This window comes from Lepisma saccharinum, chromosome 5 (genome assembly GCF_977018435.1).
Source record: "Lepisma saccharinum chromosome 5, izLepSacc3.1, whole genome shotgun sequence".
NCBI lineage: Eukaryota > Metazoa > Arthropoda > Insecta > Zygentoma > Lepismatidae > Lepisma > Lepisma saccharinum.
In genome coordinates this window covers 20010846-20027684 of record NC_139233.1, presented here as the reverse complement: position 1 = coordinate 20027684, position 16839 = coordinate 20010846, and the positions used below count along the sequence as shown (strand labels likewise).

The following is a 16839-nucleotide window of genomic DNA, read 5'->3' as shown; positions in this document are numbered from 1 at the left end:
CTATTGGACTAGGAATTCATGTATTTTTGAAGAGAAATATATCTCTGATGCACAATTGCCATTCTTCCTCTGCGTGGACCGGATTTTCCATACATTTGATGAGGTAATCCCCTGTCAGTGTTTCCAACTATGCCGTTGTTTTGCAAGAAGTGAAGGTGAATTTTTTTTATAGCTGTATCGGATTGTTTTACGAACAAAATTTTAACTATGCTTGCCTAACCTAACTGAACCTAACCTAACCTTGCCGGAAATGGTTCATGGGGCTATCCATAAATGGTTTTTGGGGCTATCCGTCAATGGTTTGTGGGGCTATTCAGGTATTTTTCTGTTACGAAGGTTGGAAACACTGCATACCCACATGATCCTTGACGTGTCAAGCTATGCCCGCCATATTGTGTCTTACGGAAGCGAAAAATGGAAGAACAATAAATACTCGTAACGTGAAAAATTGAAATTATTTCAGTGAAGAAAGCAAAATCCCAGCTTAAAGAATGTTTTGCAATGCATAATAGGTAAGTACGAATGTAAAAAATGACAAAATGAACGAGTGAAATGTGTTTTCCTTATATCAAACTCTTACCATTATTATTATTATTATTGATGAATAATAATAATAATAATGAAATGAACAGGTTCAGACAAAACTGACTGGTGTGAAGCTTGACATACATTTTGGTGTGTGTTCACTACTTCACAGCACACTGCATTAACTTAATGACATTTTCCCAGTAGCCTACTTACCTATGCACAGTTCATGGTTTTACAAATTTCCTGTTTTGAGACCTTGTCACATCTATTTTATTTACGTTCCAATCTCTTCACAGAGCACTTGGGGTGCAAGAGAGCACACTTCGGGAACCACTTGGTGTTTTCAAGTGGTCATTGAAAATCTGTTTCTGCGTTATGCGTTCATTGATTCCATTACTTTGTAACAGGTGAATAATTTTAAAACTGAGAAGAAAACACTAAAATATTCCATGTCATAACATGATAATGCATAGGATGACTTGAATAATGTTATTCTTAAAATTCATGTTTCTTCTTAAGGCACTGATTTATCCACACACCCCCAACACACTCCCAAATTTTGACGAACACCCCCTCCCCCCTGTAGGGGTGTCAACAATAGCATGACAATACTTCAACATTAACAGAGAGAGACTATTTATAGCTATACAAGAAGCGTAGTCTAATGGACCTTTCGATCAACTAAAACCAAAGTGTCAAGGAAGGAGGGTGGAATGTGTAGCATGGCCACTTCTGGAAACACTAGCTCCCTTCGGTCAACTCTAGGGAAGGGACACTGCCATCTGGAAAATGTCAAACTGACCTCTCACCATCCATACAGGGAGCACATACCTCACACAGTGTTGACAGTCTAAGCTTTTGAATACCTAAATAAATATTTCTTAAATACGTTACAGATTTGTAAATTTAACCCCTGAATTCAATGAAATTTACATTTTGTTGCATTTTCCTTTCGATTCTTTCATGTGAAAAATGTACGATAAAAGCAAGCGAAGAAATTGAAAGATACAGGTATAACTCCTTACAGTGAATTCTGTTACTATGGTTACCAACACTATATTACTGTAACTTGGGCAAGATGGATGATTTTGCACTGGTGGAGAAGAGAACAGTCAAATGCCTTAGGCCTTCTTAGGTCAGTTTCAGTGTAGCATCTGAGTTCGTGTGTTGTCGTTCTGCTTAGTGTAATACTGTCTGAAACTTTACTGCAAAACTGGCAGAAGAATTTAGAGAAAATGAAACCAGACAGAAAGAGACCGAAAGTGGTGAGTGGTGAGTACATTATACCTACACCATATGTAGGTATAATTTCTTCCAACGGATATTCATAAAGTACCAATATAAGTTACTCACTGAGTATTAGATATAAAGGAGCGATTTTACAATACCATACGCCTCTCCGATTTCTCTCATATTTGGCATAATCATTAATTGAGGCCTCGTAATCACGAATCTGAAGTTAATATTTGGGGTCGCATTTTGAAAATTGGAAATAAGCGGAAAGAATATGGTTTTTTCGAAATACATGTGAATTGTTTTACGAACTGAATTTTAACTATGCTCGAATCAGGGCGCGAAATTTCCGGTCGCCAGGTCGCCATTGGCGACCAAAAGTTTTGGGCTGGCGACTAAAATTTCGTTGTTTCAAATGTGTGTCAAACACGCCTCAAGACTTCACCTCTTGAGAGAAACGGCAGAAGTTATAGAAGAAATTCTAACACTGAGTGATATCCACACTATTAGGTGGTTAGCCAGCAAAGAACGTGGAAAAGGAGCTCTCTTGCAATCATACAAAGCTGTTGTGACCCATCTTGAACAGGTGGCCCATAAAAAGACAATGATGGCGCTAAAGCTAAGGATTTGCTGAAAAGTTTGAAGCAATTTAAATTTCTTAAGCTTCTGTACTTCCTTTTGGATTTCTACGGGAAATTGAACCCTTTAAGCGTGGCACTACAAAATAAGAATCTTTTGATTTCATCTCTGAAAATAAGAATTGAACACTGTATTTCAGTTTTGGCTGACCTGGAATCTAAGGTTGGAACAAGCGAACAAGATTTCTTGGACCATGTATCCATTTCAGTGAAGATCAGGGATGTGCAAGAGTTTCAGACTGTTAGAGGAAACTTAATTAACAATGCGAAGGTGTACATCACAGAAACATTGCCGTCTATGTCAACAGATGCGATTGCATCTCTGCATGTTTTCGACACCTTGGGTTGGCCTCCCGAAGAAAATATTCTTCAGTTTGGGATAGAAGAAATAAAGAAGATCTACATATACTTTAACCCGATCCTTTGTAATGACAAAATGGATGTTCTGTCAGCAGAGTGGACAGAATACAAACTTTTGTTTCCTTCTCCAGCTTTGAATCAGACGCTGGAGAAGATCCACAGTGCAGAGTGTTCAGCAAGATTCCCCAACTTGCTCCAGATTTTGACATTTTGTGCTGTTCTACCAGTGAGCACAGCCTCATGTGAGGGAGGTTTCAGCTGTCACAACAGACTCAAGACTACTTACAGGAACTCTCTGAAGACTAAGACACTGGATGATTTACTCAGAGTTTCCGTAAACGGAACCCCCCCCCCCCCCATCCTCCCTGTCAGAGTTTGACCCAGCAGCTGCGATTGATAAGTGGTACTTCAGTGCAGAACGACAGCGCTACACAAACATTAATTCCTAACTTTTTAATAATTGCTCATATTTTTATTATTTATCAATATAAAAAGTGGCGACCAAAGATTTTAGTCCGGGGACTGATTTCAAACTTGAAATTTCATGCCCTGCTCGAATGGTTCGTGGGGATATCAGGTAATTGTTTGCGGACAAATTTTGAGCACATACATTAACGGCAAACAATTTTTCCTCACGGAAGATGCCATTTTTGTAACATGCAATTGAACGCTCGATGCACTGTTGCCAATCTTACCTCTAATCAAAGCAGTCCGCATTCCACATGCTCTTCTCCCTCGTGATTGTCACTGTCACTGTTGTCATTTTCGTTATGCTCACCACATTTTTGTATGGGATTGTAGAGCTTTCCGGCTAGCCTGAAAAGCTAAGAAAGCTAGCTTAAGAATTGCATGAAATGATTCCATTTTTAAACTTTGTGTTTTTGAATGTCATATCTTGTGTTTTATCTAAAACAATTGATTAAATCAAGTACTGAACATTATCGGAAAGCAATATTCGAAATGTTAACATTATCACAACAATCTATTTTCCATCTTTTCCTGCATTTGACATATTTTTTCTTCTGAAATCTTATGTAAAGGGAAAGTGGAAGGGAAGGGAAATCTCTGGAAACATCTGTGAACAAATTGAATTAGGGCGAACATTTTAAAAACAGTCGAAAATATGCAGTTAAGATCCCCAAACTTACACCCCCCAAGGGAAAAATTTAAAGAGCATAAATAAATATATTAAATAGGTTATTTCCAGTTAAGAACACCAAAAAAATGTGTATAAGAACAGCTGTTCTATGAAGGACATTAATATCAATTTAAATAGCAAAATGAAAGATATATATTAGGAATAGGCTGGTATGAATTTTTTACCGATACTAATGAAGTACTGATATGAAATTTACCAATACTGATATCCAATATTCTACCTCTGAAAAACAACCAGGTGTGTACAATAGGCTTCGTTATGAAAAAGAAGAAGCTGAATATTTAGACATTAATTTTACAAAATGACAGTATGTGAATTATGTGGATAAATAATAACAAAATGGCAGAGTTTTGCACTAAATTACAGACTATTTATAGATGTATATCGAATCTGTAAAACATCAGTAATTTTACCATTAAACTGATACACTGATATTCCTGTATCAACCAACAACATTACAAGAGTATTGGTACTAATGCAACAAATTTGGAACAAGTTACTCATGCTGATAAGCAGCAGATGTCTTCTATCTTCTGTGTGTCTTGTGTCACTTGAGAGTCAGTTATTCAGAACAGTGAACACATGAGCCAAGAAGAATTGAACGCCATATTATGAAGAAGTTTCTTGTAAAAGAAAGTTAGAGAAATGAACATATACACATTTCAAGCACAGTACAGTGTTGAGATGAGGACCCACAGTTAACCATTTTAACAGTGCAAACATTTTATGGATAGGCTTTTGTTAAAAAGTGACAATTCTGGCAGTTGTAGTTGTAAATGGTCCTCCAGTATAATGGTTATGCTGTCACCTTGTAATCAATAGGTCCCAGGTTTGATTCCCAGTGGATGCATATTTCTTATGTGCATGTAGATATTGGAATATCTCAGCATGCTGCCTTGTTCTGTTGGTCATATATTGCGGTGAATGTTTCTGTACAGAGTTAAGGGGAAAATGTCTAATGTGGTATGTGCGGTTTCTGATGAATGTCATTCGTGGCTTGCCATATATGTATATCACTTCTTGCATGCCACTTACAACTGAAAGCTCCCTAAGGGAATAGTTTATCATAAAAAAAAAAAAAATAGGTTAATTAGGCATGAGAGGCCTTCAAGCATAACTGGGTCTTACAGGGAGATTTCACACCAAATCAACAAGCAACACATGCCATGTTTTTCACTTGAAGATTTCACAAGAATGTAGGCTTGTGCAATGTGTCATTGTGCTATGGTGTGAAATGTATCTGTCAATAGGTTCATTCCTGAGTTGCAAGTGTCATGTTTCACTTGTTCCTTTGGTGTGAAATTCGCTATAAGACCCAGTTTTTCTTGAGGCCCCTCATGCTTAAATAACCTATTTAAAAATATGTATATAATGAACTATTCTATGTTAAATTCCTTTCATATAGTAAACTGTAGTTAACACTTATTCTGTAAATTTCCGTGATAAAGGGAATTTAAACGCACGGCCATGAAAATAGCCAGCTGGACAGAATTGCGCTGGTGCAACATGTGAGAAAAGCAAAGCAATGCATATGGCAACGTCAACCGGTCTGCGTTGCCTAGTTCAAACATCAGACCGACCTCTCTTCGGGGCAATTTTGTCTTCCCTGACCTTTCAAGCAAATACTGTCAGTTTGTATCACATAAATTACAAAGACCAACTCTAGAACGAGATCTTTCATTCTCTTAAACCTCCGAACACATGGGGATTTGCTCCAACGTGGCAACAGTGCAAAGGTCTGCCACCTGCCTAATTACATGGCCGTACTTTTAAGTAGATATTGATACTGATTAGCATGTCACTCAATAGTCTTTTTTTTCCCCACAGGTAATCTGGATCCAACCAATTAATCTGCATGTTTCCTTAGAATGATTGCAGTCATGGCCAATGGCAACTGGGATCCAGGTGAGTAATGTGAAATCTTCATTGTACACTTCTGTTCAGAGAAACTGGCACACTCGTTTGAGTTAAAGATCAGCTTCGGAGCTGATCGAGTGTGGCAGTACAGCCGAAGTAAATGTTTGGGATAACAGCACTCTGCAGTGTTGCTTACCACTAAAGTTTTTCACTGGATGTGGGAATTTTCTGACTTGCCGAAATGACGGTTAAAGGAAAGACTTGCATTTTAATTATTAATGCAATACAGTGTCCAATTTTACAAGAGAATGGTGGGGGAAAAATCAGCAAAATATGTTCGAGATACTCAGTATATACATAATATAATAATAGAAAAATTGCCTCAATCCCTGCACTTGGGGAAAAGTTCATATTCATTTCAAAGCAGAGGGGAGTGAATGGTGGTTCCAGTACCTCTTTCCCTAGCTAACGTAACAGCAACGTCTACGTTCACCAAGAGGACCCGGGTTTGAATTCCAACCTGAGCGTGGGTGTTCTTTGCCAGTGTTTCTTCATCAGTTTTCCCATATCATCATTTATCTTCTTCGTCGGGATTAAGTAAAAGTGGAAGAAAAGCGAAGCTAACAAAAGTATAAATCAAATTGACATTCAAGATGTGGGCGGGAGAAAATAAACAATCCAAGCCAATAAGAATATCTATCACGACCCGAATGATGTGACTTCAAGATCACTTTCGTTACTTTCTGTAACGTATGCAAACTGTTTTTCTAGCTTGTAATTTGAACACGAAAGTAGGATAATAAATCTTCCAAAATCAGTTCAGGCTGGATGAATGTCTTCATATTTTCCTGAAAAATCACTCTTCTTCGTCAAATAGTTAGTTTAAAAATATAATTATGTATGTGCCATTGACTTATAAGATTCGTCACCACATAGAATGTGCTATGTTGACAGAAGCTAGATCACGAAGATTATTAGGGGTTGGAAACACTAACCTTACACAAAAGCACGTCTTCGATAGTCTTCATTAGTACACACACATATCATTAATATATAGTCTGCGAGCAATGTGTGCACAGCATAGAGACACTATACCATGAAGCATATTGCTTTCAAATTAATGTAATTAGAGAGAAGGGACATTGAAAGTTTGGAACCAGACATTTAAAAGTGCAATCTTCAGGAGAAATCACAGAATTTCATTTCGAAACTTCGGGTTACAATGATAAGTGAATATTAATGTTTTCAGTCATTCATTTGCCACTTCCCTCATTTCACCCCCCCCCCCTTCCACACACACACACAAACAGTGGCAGACTGGTTGCACGCTCAATTTTATATCAGTAATTTCTGGATGGGAGGAGAAATATTTTGGTAAAAATTGTAAAATCATGACATTTTTGTATGGTTGAAGGTGTTATTACTATAAATATTTAATTTTTTAAAAAAATCGACCGAAATTATATTCATTTTGTGTTTTCTTGAAGAACAGATCAAAATATTATATTTTAAATATGATAGAATTGAGTTTTACAGTGCTACGTGGTTTGTATTCTCTGATGAGATTTTTTTTACTGCTTTTAGTATTATGAGACAAGAAAGCAAGTTTTATTCATGAGATGTAGCAAATTTACCACATATATATAGTAGCTAAATGCTCACAATACAAAATTTCGTACACATGCACAAGGCTGTAATTGGAGGTTTCACCTCTTATTGAGGGAATTACACCAAGATCCTATCCGTGTTGAAAATTATACATTTATTGCTACAAAGTTGAATCTCATCTCAAATGTGTATACTTAAAAAAAAAAAAAAAAAAAAAAAAAAAAAACCTGCGGTGTGTGCTGTTTTCTGGCACAGAGATAAGCACATTGGATAAACTTTATTTCTTAATTCCTTTTTAAATAGTATAAGGGAAACAGACTTGGGACTACCCAATCAGGAAACTAAAATATTTACACAATTATGGAAACGCTTAAGTAATATTTTCTCTTCATGATGCAGTCGCTAGTTTCAAAATGTGACTGCAATTTTGAGTTTGGCGTCTATCTGAACTCATCATGTATTTGGTGAGTATTTAATTCAAACCATTAAAACCATGATATACCGTGCGTTCATTTCGATCTTCAGCCGAGAGATCGGAAGAAGCGTGGCGGGCGGCGCTGACGGTTCGTGCTCGTTTTGCAATATTTATATAAATGTCTGCATATGTCCATAAAAATAAGCGGGCATTACAGGCCGCAAATGTTGGCATCTCCGTCAGCGCCGCCCGCCACGCTTCTCTCGCCTGAAGATCGAAATGAACGCACAGTACATTTGAATACCATCTGGCCTCCTTTCTATGCAGCAACATGGTCTATTTCACTTTTTCATTATTGAACTATGTTTAATTTCATGAATTTATTTAGAGAATCGATTTTATACTTCCCTAACTTAATCGTGCCTACAAACATTATACTAGAAGCAAAGGCCTCCTCGATGACATAGTAGTAAAGTCGTCACCTTGCAATTGGTTGGTCCGGGTAACATCAAGTGCCTTAAACTCTCCAACAGTGAAGTGTGAGATGTCGACAGTTTTGCAAGACATTATGCAGGCAAAGGGGAAAAAAAATCAGTTTGTGAGAAGCATGTCCTTTTGAAAATTACATATTTTTTTAAAAAATAAAATCTTAACTTTGTTCTTTTTTGTGTATTTTCCCCTAAAAATGAAAAAATATAGGTTGCTCTTTGGCACTACTTTTTCACATCTGAATGTTTGCTATTGAATTGAAAGTTGGCGGCTTTCGCAATTATGTTATGCATTAATCATATTCGTAAATGCCAAGTTGAGCCAAAATAATTTAGTCTAATTTCGAAACCTGTCACATGTAACTTTTCACCTTGGAAAAAAAAAAGAAAAAAAAAAATATTGATCTCACCAGGGTTTGAACTCACATCACGAAGATTCAGTCTTCTAATTTAAAGAGTCAAACAAGACGTGTCAGCCCCACGACGCATGCACTCATGGTGTGCGAAGGGTTCTGCAAGGAACCTCACTCTTGCTTCCTGGTGAGGATCCAGGTGCGACGAAAACACATGATTTCTTATCTTTGTCTAGTGCTGTGGCCACAGCGTGAAAAGAGGAAGTTTCAATTAGATAATTTGTTGGCTGATTTACTTTCATTTATTTTACTTCGATTTTCTGTTACTTTTGGATAATCACGAAGATGAGGATGAATGGTGATAAGTTGAATGATTCAATCACAAACACAAATGAACAGCATGCCCATGTTGGTCTGGAAGTGAAGCTATAGTGTCGTGCCTCCCCTTGTATGTAAACATAAAATATAGGATGCAAGGAAAAATGGGTTGGAAATTAAAAATATGTAGAAGATTAGAAAAAATGTAAATTCATTCTTGTTGGAGGAAGGAGCGGCTACCAAAGGTAAGAGGGATGAGAAAATGCATCATGAAAAATATGACAATCATTTATATACTGAAAATAATTTAAATATCTAATTATCAATAAAGTGAATTTTTGTTTGTTTTCTAAACATAACATCAATGATTTTCGTCCAATAATAGTAGATGAAGATTATTTGTATTTGTTTTTAATAAAAACACATTCAATCAGCCAGACAGGAATGTCATGACTTTATAAAATATAAACAGTAATTTCATCCTCTCATTCAGGAATTACTGATATAGAATCGAGCATGAAACCAGTCTGTCAGTGTTTGTGTGTGAAGGTGGGGGGAGGGGATGAAACTAGGGAAGTGGCAAATGAATGACGGAGAACATTAATATTCACTTACTGATGTAACCCTAAGTTTTGAACATAAATTCTGTTATTTTTTTCACAGAGGAATAACGTTTGATCTTCCGGTAGGATTTGTTACCAGAAGAAAACGTCAGAAGTGGTTGTTATATGCAAGAAGTTTCAGTAACAACACAATAAAGAAAAATACATTCCAAACTCAAAATTATACCACATGCATAGTTCTTTCAATAATTATTTTCTCCTTGCCACATGAAAAACAACAAAGTATAAAGCTACCCATTTGCCAGATAAAGGAATAGAAATATTTGACCATGCGGGGAATCGAACCTAGGATTTCAGCTTACGAAGCTGTCATTTTACCGACATGGACACAAGCCACGGTGTGAAACAGCATGCTATTAGGGTGATTTCTCCTGAAGATTGCACTTTTAACTGTCCGGTTCCAAACTTTCAATGTCCCTTCTCTCTAATTACATTAATTTGAAAGCAATACGCTTCATGGTATAGTGTCTCTATGCTGCACACACATTGCTCGCAGACTATAAGTTAATAATGTGTGTGTGTATTAATGAAGACGATCGAAGACGTGCTTTTGCGCAAGGTTAGTGTTTCCAACCCCTAATAATCTTCGTGCTCTAGCTTCTGTCAACATAGCACATTCTGATATGTGGTGACGAATCTTATAAGACAATGGTTTATTATCCTACTTTCGTGTTGAAATTACTAGCTAGAAAAACAGTTTGCATACGTAATAGAAAGTAACAAAAGTGATCCTGAAGTCACGTCATTCGGGCCATGATAGATATTCTTATTGGCTTGGATTGTTTATTTTCTCCCATCCATCTTGAATGTCAATTTGATTTATTTTTGTTAGCTTTGCTCTTCTTCCACTTTTAGTTAATCCCGATGAAGATAAATGATGATATGGGAAAATAGATGAAGGGACACTCTCAAAGAACACCCATGCTCAGGTCGGAATTCGAACCCGGGTCCTCTTGGTGAATGTAGAGGTTGCTGTTACGTTAGCTAGGGAAAGAGGTACTGGAACCACTATTCACTCCCCTCTGCTTTGAAATGAATATGAACTTTTCCTCAGGCAATTTTTTTTATTATTATATATACATTGAGTATCTCGAACATATTTTCCTGATTTTTTCCCACCATTCTCTTGTAAAATTGGACACTGCATTGCTTCAATAATTAACCTTTTGCCGCCCAAGCATCTCAAACGAGATACCCAAATGTAACCCTCACTGACCCAAGCAACTCGATAGAGACGCTGTGTCAAGGTTGTAGTTTTTACGTTATAACTTTCTATTTTTGGCTAGAATTTCAATTTTATTTTTTTATATTGTTCCTAACACATGTATTTGACAGAAATGTTTTTTTGCATTTTTTTTTGTCTTCATGAAAATGGAGGGGAAAAGGCGGGAAAAGGTACTTCTCTTTTGCGGCTATTTTCAACGTCAAATTTTTGCCGACAAAGGAAGACCGGCTTTGTTGTTCTAAAGCAATGCTTTTCACTCCCTCCTGCTAAGTGCATTCGAAGGAAGCTTGTTTATCAGTATCCGATGTCAAAATGAAAGTTTTCCGTGAGGGCGGAAGCAGGGGGAGGGGGAGGGGGGGTGGGAAGACTGGTTGTTGAATCTGCGTTGTGAGAATGAAATTTCGAAGCGCGCTGAAGGAAACCTTGTTTTTTTTAGCACAAGTGTCCACAAGTGGCAACAGGGATTACCCAGCATTGTCTAAAAATATAATTTCAAGCAGCTGCAAGAATTGGCGCTCATTTTTCACTACGTTGTAGCTTTTCGTCCGTGAATGTTGTGCGTAGGTGTCGTTTTGTGCCCAAGTGCAAGGACATTTTTTGGGTGAAGTGACAATTTTTTAAAATAATTTTTGGGGGTTTTCTCCCTTCCCCCTCCATATATACGCCAAATTTGCATAAATTTTGCATTTAGACATTTGGGGGGGGGGGGAACACCATTTTTTAAAGAAAAGTATTTTTTAGGGGATTTCCCCCCTTTCCCCCTCCATATGTACGCCGAATGTGCATAAATTATATATCGTCTGAATCTGTGATTCATTCTGCGTACAACGGTATATCTTTCATATCTCTAGGGCATTTAGTTTCTGAGCTATAGTCATTTCAATGTAACTCTTTATTTTGAAGCTTGAATCAGTGTTAAAATATATTTTTTATTTTATATTTTTAATCCTTTTGAGATTTAACAGTTCTTTATGAATGGTGGTTCAAGTTTCTATTATTTTTGGTTGTTTTTTGTTTTTATTAATAGTGTGGTACAAGACATACTACGTCCATCAAATGTTCATATTAAAACTTCCCCCTATTAAAAAAATGTCCTTATTCATGTGGGGACCATTCCTTTTGGGGGTACAACTCAAGTTACATTGGTCATATGATAATAATGCAAATATTTTTGTGTTCCTTACATGTCAGCGATAATTTCTATGTGCATTTTGAACTTTTCATATCCTTTTTTTTGGGGGGGGAAACCCCATTTTTTAAAAAAAGTATTTTCAGGGGATTTACCCCCTTTCCCCCTCCATATGTGCGCCGAATGTGCATAAATGATATATCGTCTGAATCTGTGATTCATTCTGCGTACAACGGTATATCGTTCATATCTCCAGGGCACATAGTCTCTGAGCTAAAGTCATTTCAAGGTACCGCTGCATTTTGAAGCTTGAATCAGTGGTGTGTCGACAATTCCTTTTGGGGGTATAACTCAAGTTACATTGGTCATATGATAGTAATGCAAATATTTTTGTGTTCCTTACATGTTAGCGATCATTTCCATGTGCAGGTCGACACTGTCATGTACTTTTTTCTTGAGGGGAGGGTGGGGGAACAAATTTTTTTTCCCGAAATTTTGGAATTTTGAGAGTTAGCCCCCTCCCCCCACCATATATACGCCGAATTTGCAAAAATTTCATATAGTCTGAATCTCTGGTTCATTCCGCATACAACGGTATATCACTCATCTCTCTAGGGCAATTAGCCTCCGATCTACACTCATTTAATTGAAACTCTGCATTTTGCTCAAAATCGGCTCGGGACAGAGAGGCTTACATGTGAAAAAGGCCTTGGGTGGCAAAAGGTTAAAATGCAAGTCTCTTGTAACTGTAGTTTCTTTTCACTTGGCAAGTCAGAAAATTCTTGCATCCGGTGAAGAACTTTAGTGGTAAGCAACACTGCAGAGTGCTGTTATCCCAAACATTTACTTTGGCTGTACTGCCATACTCGATTGGCTCCGAAGCTGATCTTTAACTCAAACGAGTGTGCCAGTTTCTCTGAACAGAAGTGTACAATTTTCAGGAGCAGCTAAAAGATAACAAACTTTATGCATGGGGATATATGAAATTTGTTTATGAATGCTAACATTTTATATTATTCTGGTTGGGAGAAATATGTGTATTAGGAAGATCTAGAAACCAATTTTGCACTGTATGGATTTTACATTTTTGGAGAGCAAATGGTCCCTTCATCAGACATTTATTCTTAGTTTGATTAATGTTACAGTTATAACCATATAGTCTTGTATGTACGTATTGCGTGCAGTGTAGAATTATTTGTCTAGTAGTTAGCACTTAAATATGCTGGTGGGCCACAGTTAAAGTTTTTCTGCTCAAAGCCTGCTGGAGCCCATTCGAAACAATGAATTGCACGGAAACTTGGTATGGTGGGCATGGGGAAGCGAATGCTGACAAGACAGAGAATAGTTCAAATTTTCACCACCAGGTTGCAATGTGCCACTGCAATCTGCTGTATGATGAACAACATCCTGGAAAACTTTTCGTCTGACTATTGATCACTGCCTTACACTTCCAAAGGGTCATTCACATTGACAGGATGCATATTGAACACTTCTGTCTGACTTAAACTCAAATTACATTTGCATCTGGTGGTAAAAATTTAAATTATTTTTCAAGAAGGATGTCGAATTGACCCTTCCCAATATAAATATGTATAATACATTGTTGGAAAGGATATGAATCAAGGATTCCAGAAATGTAGATTTATGGTGAGGAAACAATGGAGAGTGGGGAAAAAAGTAGTATTAAGTTTGAGAAACCTTCATTGTAAATTAAACATAATGAACCTAATTTACGTGCAGATGTAAGACTAAATGCCTAATTTGTTATGCTAGGTTTAGTTACCTTAGCATAAGTAATACATTTACAGTGTATTTATGCTAAGAGAACCAAACCTAACGGACCTAACCTAACAACGTAGACGTTCCTTGAGTGACATCACAACGCAAGGTTGTCCTCACGTTGTGCGATATGAGAGACATGTGAAGTCAGGGTGTCTCTTATCGCACAACAATTGGACAATCTTGAACAATAAAATAACCAAAAACCGTATGTATCCCCAAAAATTGAAGAAAAACAATTTAAATAAACTAAAATAATTTACAGTTATTAAAAAATAGAAACTTCAATATCCAAAAGTGAAATGAATATCATAAATATGGATGATAACACAAAATATAGAAAGCTTAATTCTAGTGGAAATTAATTATATTAATTAATGTTAAAAACCATAGTTCGGCCTGGCAATACTGTGTGTTTACAACATGGATTTTGATACAGGAAAGCAGCTATGGTAAGTAATGTAAGAATGTTTATATTATTTCACAGAACAGGAACTTCTAAGTGAAAAATGCACAGTGCCAATTCGAAGCACAAATTAAGTACTACAAGTGAACATTTTTTTTTTTTATGCCGAAACTTTAAGACACAAGTGTCGCTTGTGCACTATAGCCATTTTTTTCTCATCAGCATTTGCTTCCCCATGGTCTCCATGGCTTCAAGTTTCTGCACAATCCGTTGCTTCGGACGGCACTAGAGGGCTCTGAGCCAGACAATTTTAATTGTGGCCACCCAGTATTCTCCAACTGTGACTATTTTATAGTAATAATTGAGAAAAAATATTATGTTATTTCAAAGTTACGAATTTATTTTTCAGCTCTCTCTCGGTTGTTAGTGTCTTTAGAAGAAGCAAGGCAAGTTCTTCCCAGCACAGAGGAGGAATTTGGATTCCTTAGTGACTTATTGCAGTCCAAAGAACTACATGCCTTAGTTAAAGTCCACAACAAGATTCTCAGCAATGGAAAAGATGAGAAATTCCACCCTATGCTATCGAACGCCATGCATGTGGCTCTGGATGTCCTAGATGTACTAGCACCACGTGCTGGATTGTTAGATGACTGCAAGGAAGTATTCACTATTCTTCAAAAACCACATATTCAGGTGAGTTGCTTTGTAAGTTAACATTGTACCATATCATGTTGTTTCGCATTCTGTAATAGTTACATCTGAGGTGATAATGATTTTGTCAGATATGCATATTACCGCAATATTGATACATTTAGATTTCTGATATTTACATTTTGTTATTTTATGTTGCTTTTCTACTTCTGGGGGTTAGTTGCATCAAAAGAAATGAAACATGAATTGAAAAAATAGATGGTGTAATAAACGTTAAAAATCCCTTCAGGATTATCTCAAAAAATGCTATTTTTATTTTCACATGTATTAGCTTTTAGCACATATTTTAGTAATTTTTTATGTTTTATTTCCATATTTCAAACACTTTCCAACATATGTAGTGGCCGCGGTGGCTCAGTCGGTAACGTGTCTGACTACCATGTTAAGGTCCCGGGAACTTTTCTAACATTGAAAGCGGCCCCGGTGCCCACCCAGCGTCGAATAACATGGGTACCTGGGGGAAACCCTGGGGGTAAAGGCGGTCAAGGGCGTGATGCTGATCACATCACCCCCACTCACGACCGGATCAAGAAAGTGTGGGGCGTTACCCCCACACCCCCTATACGCCTTCATGGCGTGGTGCTATGCACAGGGGAGCACTGTACCTTTTACCTTTTTTTCCAACATATGTTGCATATTTTTGCTATAACTACATTTTTCTTGTGTTAAATACCAAATGTGTTCTGTTCATTTTGTACTCTCCTTTTATAGTTAAATCTTAAGTATGGACAATGCATCTGTTACTTTTTCATAGGGTGACCAGATTTTCTGAAACGAAAAGCAGGACATCCATGGATGCATAAGGGGGACGTTGCAGCTATATCTTAAAGAGCGCAGGGTCAAGTGCACCCCTCCTACCCTCGTTGGCAAAGAAATATACATGCTGCTTACAGGTCTTCTAAAATATTACACAATTCTCTTTAATCTGTTTTCTTCTTGATTTGAATTGATTTTTATTATTTAACGTCTCCTTTCTGTCACTTTTGTCTAATTGCAACAAAGAATATGAGTGATGGTATGATTAAATTCAAGAATGGACACTAACAAAGACCATCCATGCCCAGGCTTAGATTCGACACTAGGACACCTCTTCTTACATACTTCCTTTTTCATTTCTCTCTTTTTTGTTCATCCTCTTGCTTATCTTTTTCATTTTACAGATTAACCTTCCTATCTCTCTCATTCTTACTGTTTTCTTCTGTCTCTCCTTAATTTTTTATCATAAAACATTCATACCTTGTGAAATAACATTAAAATATTAATCAATACTGAGAATATATTTGTCTCCTGCCGCAGCTGTAGTAATCATCTAATCAATGCATCAAACATGCAAATCCCTAGAAATGGGCTATTTTCAATTTTCAAAGCGTCCCTGCATATACTTTTAGTCATCACTTGGTACCTTGCATATCATATGAACAGACTGCATGCAATATCTGCTTCTAAGCAATATACAGGGTGACTTTTAATTAAATGTATTCCCTGAAAGGGGTTAAAGTAGAGACAATTTGCAATAAATTTGACCATATGATACCCTGTCCGAAAATTAGTAGTTTTCGAGATAATCGAATTTCTTTTGTTTCTTTAAAAAATGACAATTTTCCACATAAAAACATAAATTGAGAAAAAACTGCTCATTGTATGGAACTTATTTCAGCGTTTTCTGATAGCTAACGAATAAGTGATTCGTTGAAAAAAAAAGTTTTTCCCAAATAACAATCAGATGTAAGTAACGGGTGGGTCTAAACTTACAACTGATGATTAAAAAATGCACTCTTAGTTTACTTGGCAACGTATTAATAACAAAAATGGTATAACACGATGCGTACAAATTACTTAAACTACTTCCTTGTGACATCTGCTATCCAACAAGGTACAAATGTTGCTAACATTCACATTTGTGTACAAGAAATAATACTTCATTCATCTTCATGTGAATGGAATCAATTGAACAATACAATTAAAGAACATTACACGTCTTTCTCAAAGTGAGCACCTATGTTACGAAT

At 36.8% G+C, this 16839-nt stretch overlaps 1 protein-coding gene across 3 annotated transcripts in view; it reads left to right on the top strand.

Annotated features, from left to right (window-relative positions):
* metro (membrane palmitoylated protein 7-like protein metro) overlaps positions 1–16839 on the top strand; it is a 77855-nt gene that overhangs the window by 2930 nt on the left and 58086 nt on the right. For all 3 annotated transcript variants that reach the window (XM_083122255.1, XM_083122253.1, XM_083122256.1), the window contains exons 2-3: positions 5746–5823; positions 14529–14812. In XM_083122255.1, coding sequence (XP_082978381.1) covers positions 5787–5823; positions 14529–14812 — 321 coding nt within the window. In that variant the 5' untranslated portion in view covers positions 5746–5786. The remainder of the gene's footprint in view (positions 1–5745; positions 5824–14528; positions 14813–16839) is intronic.